At 48.2% G+C, this 4,622-nt stretch overlaps 1 protein-coding gene across 1 annotated transcript in view; it reads right to left on the minus strand.

The window, feature by feature from the left end:
- Window positions 1-2,163, minus strand: part of LOC110307408 (fer-1-like protein 4) — a 35,691-nt gene extending 33,528 nt beyond the window's left edge. The window contains exons 1-4 of the mRNA XM_021179654.1: window positions 2,085-2,163; window positions 1,777-1,832; window positions 1,375-1,463; window positions 1,193-1,292 (exon numbers count right to left, since the gene is read on the minus strand). Coding sequence (XP_021035313.1) covers window positions 1,193-1,292; window positions 1,375-1,463; window positions 1,777-1,832; window positions 2,085-2,163 — 324 coding nt within the window. The remainder of the gene's footprint in view (window positions 1-1,192; window positions 1,293-1,374; window positions 1,464-1,776; window positions 1,833-2,084) is intronic.
- Between the last annotated feature and the right edge of the window lie 2,459 nt (window positions 2,164-4,622).

Raw genomic sequence — 4,622 nt, forward strand, 5'->3', positions numbered from 1 at the left:
TGCCTCTGCCTCTGCCTCTGCCTCTGCCTCTGCCTCTGCCTCTGCCTCTGCCTCTGCCTCTGCCTCTGCCTCTGCCTCTGCCTCTGCCTCTGCCGTCTCTGTCTCTGCCTCTGCCTGGATTGAAGATATGTGCTACCACACGCAGCTACAGATAAAATGGAGATAGGCTTGAGGCTGGGGCACAGCTCAGTTGGGAGAGTGCTTGGCCATCATTCAGAAAGGCTTGAGTTCAGGCTCAGCAGCACTGAAAACAATCAAACCTAAGCCTGGAATATACAAAAGCAAACACTCATACAACAAACAACAACAAACATACAACAGGGCTCAACCTCAGCGTGCATGCCACCCATCCTGTTCTTTCACTGTTCTTGACCCTTGCATCCTGCTCCCAGACAGCTTTCCCACTTCCAGATCTTTCTAGGTTTCTGCCCTACTCTGCACCCCAACTTCCAACATCAGCACACCGGCGTTTTACAATTTTTGGTTCTTCTGTCTGAACGCTCTCCCTTCTACTCAGTTCCGAGCACAGGCATAGTTTCCACAGGGAAAGTCTTCAGACCTCCCCCTATCACAGCCTTGTAATGGCTCTTCTATAACACTCATGGTGGCAAACTTACTTTGTCTTGTGTGGATGGATGCTTGCTTAATGTTTGACCCCCTCATACAGTTTGTGGGCTTCAAGAAAGCAAATCTTTATCTCATTTTGCTTACCACTGAATCCTCGTTGCTCAACATCATCCTTTAACTTAACCAAGGATCGAATGAAAAAAAAAAGTCAAGTGTAAGACTGACTTGCCATATGTAAATGAGGAGACAGCTTAGAGATGCTAATAACTCTTTCAGGTACACCAACGGGAAGTAGAAGTGATTTGAAGCCAGGTCCAACTCTTCTAAGGATATATGACCTTCTATGAAATGCCAGGAAAACCCTATCAGCTTCACCAATGTCTCCCATAAGAAAAGAAGTGAGCCTACCCCAGACCCAAGGAGCAATAGTACACACACCACACCCCGGGACCCAGAAATGAGCCTGCTTCTGGCCCATGGAGAACTCAGGCAGGGGCTGCAAACAGAACTGAAACTGGGCCAGGTGCTTGTTTCCGCTCCTGTCTGGCTTGGGATTTCTTCTCCGTTAATTCAAACCCTCTGTCTGGAGGCATCTCGGGTTGCTGAAGGTAGGCTGTCCACTTACTGGGGACACCCGGAGTCTCTCGTCCACCAGAGCTTCCCTCAACACCAAATGCCCAGCACTCTGTAGCTGCTGCAGCGAAATCACCAGAGTCCCCAGGGGTCTAGAAGAAGGGCACGGAGCAAAAGACTGAGTCAGGTGGGAGGACATCAAGCCATCACCTGGCTTCTCTCCCATCTCCTCACCTGGGGCTGAACACGCGGCTACAGTTGACCACCTGCACAGACAGACTCTCCCCAGCCAGTGGAGATCCATAGTGGGGCCAACGAAACAGCTAGGAACAGGAAGATGCTCATGATGCCAGGTGCCAGGCTGACTGTCCCTCACACCTAATCCAGAGTCTATTCCCGACAGTCCACACAAGAGGCTACCTCTAGGACTGCCTGGGACAAATCCCTCCTACATGGAGAAGGTGTCAATCCAGGCTGATATGGGACTGATTGCTAATCAAGAACTAACCTTGCTAGTTTTGAAAGTAACATCTCAAACCAGGTCTGAACTCTCCAACCTGAGATCCACACCTTCCAAGCCCAGGAATGAGCCCTTCTGCCCCAGGATAGACCCGGAAAAGAACCAGCTCTACTGACCTCACCCACATCTGCTTCTCGGCCACAGTGAATTTTCCTTGTTTTCTGGGTAAAGCCTGCTCAAAAATGAAACTAATCATTTATCAGCCCCTATACATATGCACAGTCATTTGCCTCCCCCACCCCTGTCCCACTGTCCAGTTCCCCTCTCACACTTAAGGAAAAGTAGAAGATAGGAAAGAAGTAGAAGCCAGGGAGAAGGGAGACAGGTTAGAGAGAGCTGACCAGGACTTAGGTTGGAGGTCTAGGGAATGAAGAATGTAGAACTCCCCAATTCTAAAATGACAGACCAATGATGCAAGTCTCACCTCGAAAGCAGAGCCTCACTTGTCGGTCATGGGTGCCCGGCAGCCCTGTTAGGTGCCTCACACACACAGTCAGAGCCATGGTCACAGTGCCACCACCGGCTCTCAGGCTGCCTGCTTGCCCTTCTGCCCACCAGTGTTGCCCGTGACTCACACTGGACTCACCCAGCAGGTTCAGCAATCCCTTCCCTATAGTCAAACACACAGGAGGGCAGGCCTGGAGGTCACGGTTGGGGAAGGATCGAGGCTGAGCAGTGTGGGGATAAGGTCCCTGTGGTCAGCACAGAACTCTGCCTGTACTGTCTGCGGGTGCTAAGGAGCTTGAGCCTCACAAGGATGGGAGCTGGGATAGGTAGGGATGGAGAAGAGAAGACCTCAGTCTAGTCCGCGCTAGCCTCGCAGGCCTCCAGGGCATTGCTTTGGCTTTCTTTCTAGCACAGTGATAAAGCACCATGACCAGAAGTAACTTAGAGAGTTGTCTTAGGGTTACTATTGCTGTGATGAAACATCATGATCAAAAGCAGCTTGAGGAGGAAAGGGCTTACTTCACCCGCAGTTCCAAATTAAAAAGAGCAGGAATGCACACGGGGCAGAAAGCTCAAGACAGCAGCTGATGCAGAGGCTATGGAGTTCTGTTTACTGGCTTGCTCCTCATGGCTTGAGAAGAACCAAAGACTACCAGCCCAGGATTGTCTCCATCTATGAGGCGCTAAGCCCTCTCCCATCAATCACTAATTAAGAAGATACCCCCACGGGCTTTTTCTCAAATGAGATTCTCTCCTTTCAGAAGACATCAGCTTGTTTCAAGATGACATAAAACTACCCAGAACAATTGACACGTTGTCAATTTGACACACCAAGGCAACAGTATTTAACAGTAGCCTCTCCTTTTTTGTTCATCCCCAAAATCTCAGATTAATAAATAACACAATGTGAATCATATTGGAAACGTAAAAGTCTCACAATCTTTACAAATTCAAACACTTAAAAAAATTCAGCCTTGTTGGGTGTGGTGGCACACTCTTTTAATCTCAGCATTCAGGAGGCAGAGGCAGGCAGATTTCTGAGTTCGAGGCCAGCCTGGTCTACAAAGTGAGTTCCAGGACAGCCAGGGCTACACAGAGAAACCCTGTCTCAAAAAAAAAAAAATCAATCTTTTCTAAAATAACAGTCTTTATAAAATTCCAAAATCTCTAAAGGTTCAAAGTCTCTCAATTGTGGGGTCCTGTAAAACAAAAAATACATCACACACTTTCTTACTCCAAGAAGACAGAACCAGGGCACAAACACAATCTAAACAAAGCAAAAGCAGACTGCGACTAACTTACAATCCTCTGGGCTCCTCCAAAGGGAAGGTCTTGCCACAGTACACGAAGCTTGTCTCAAAGACTCAGCCCAGCTCCACTCCAAGGCTGTTTCTGTCCTTGGTGACCATCCTATGGTACTGGCATCTCCAAAATGCACGGTCTCCTGATGCAACTAGGGTGCACTTTTACCAATAGCCTCCCCTAGGCTGTCTTTATGATGCCAACCCTTCAATCTTAGGCCTTCAACTGCTACTCAGGCTACATCTTGGCCATGACCTTTCCTGACCTCTCACAGTGCCAAGCCTCAGCTGCTCACCATGACCCCTTCATGCCTTCAAAACTATTACTACCTGAGAGACTCTTAGAAATAACCAAGTTCCATGCCAGCATGGGGTCCAATGTAGGCTCCTCTAGAAACAGCTGTGTGTGAACCCTGAGGAAACACTACCCAGAAGATCTTACTCTAGCGACGACACGGGGCTCTTCTTAATCACCACTCATTTCTTAGCTTGAGTTGACCAGTGTCGATAGTCACAAAAAAGAATAGTTTACACATTAAAGGTTTTGGTATCTTGTTAATCACAGCCAATTACAGACTCTTAATTCAAATATGCAACGGCTCACAAACTTCCCTCTGGAACTTTCCAAGCCAGGCCTCCTTCATCTGACTGCTCTCTGCATTCTTACCCTCCAAGCTCCTACAGAACTGCTCACCAAGCTTTGAACACCCAATGGCTTTTCTAGCCCACAGTTACAAAGCTCTTCCGTGGTCCTCCAAAAACACATGGTCAGGTCTGTCACAGAAATTACCTCTCCCAGTTACCAATTTCTGCCGTAGTTAAGGTTAACTACTGCTGTTTTGAAACACGTTGAGCAAAAACAACTTGGGGAGGAAAGGGTTAAATTGGTTAACATTCACACACAGTCCATCAAAGGAAGCCAAGGCAGGAACAAGAACTGGGTGGGAACCTGGAGGCAGGAGCTGATGCAAAGGCCACGGAGGAGTGCTGCTTACTGGATTGCTCAGCCTGCTGATTTGTTTGCTTGCTTGTTTGTTTTCAACATAGAACCTAGGACTACTAGCCAAGGGGCTTCCTCACCCTCAATGGGCTGGTTTTTCCTCTGTCTTCATCAATCACTAATTAAGAAGATAGCCTACGAGGCGGGCTACAGAGTGAGTTCCAGGACAGCCAGGGCTACACAGAGAAACCCTGTCTCGAAAAAAAAAAAAAAA

The sequence above is a fragment of the Mus caroli genome, chromosome 2, assembly GCF_900094665.2.
Source record: "Mus caroli chromosome 2, CAROLI_EIJ_v1.1, whole genome shotgun sequence".
NCBI classification, from domain to species: Eukaryota; Metazoa; Chordata; class Mammalia; order Rodentia; family Muridae; genus Mus; species Mus caroli.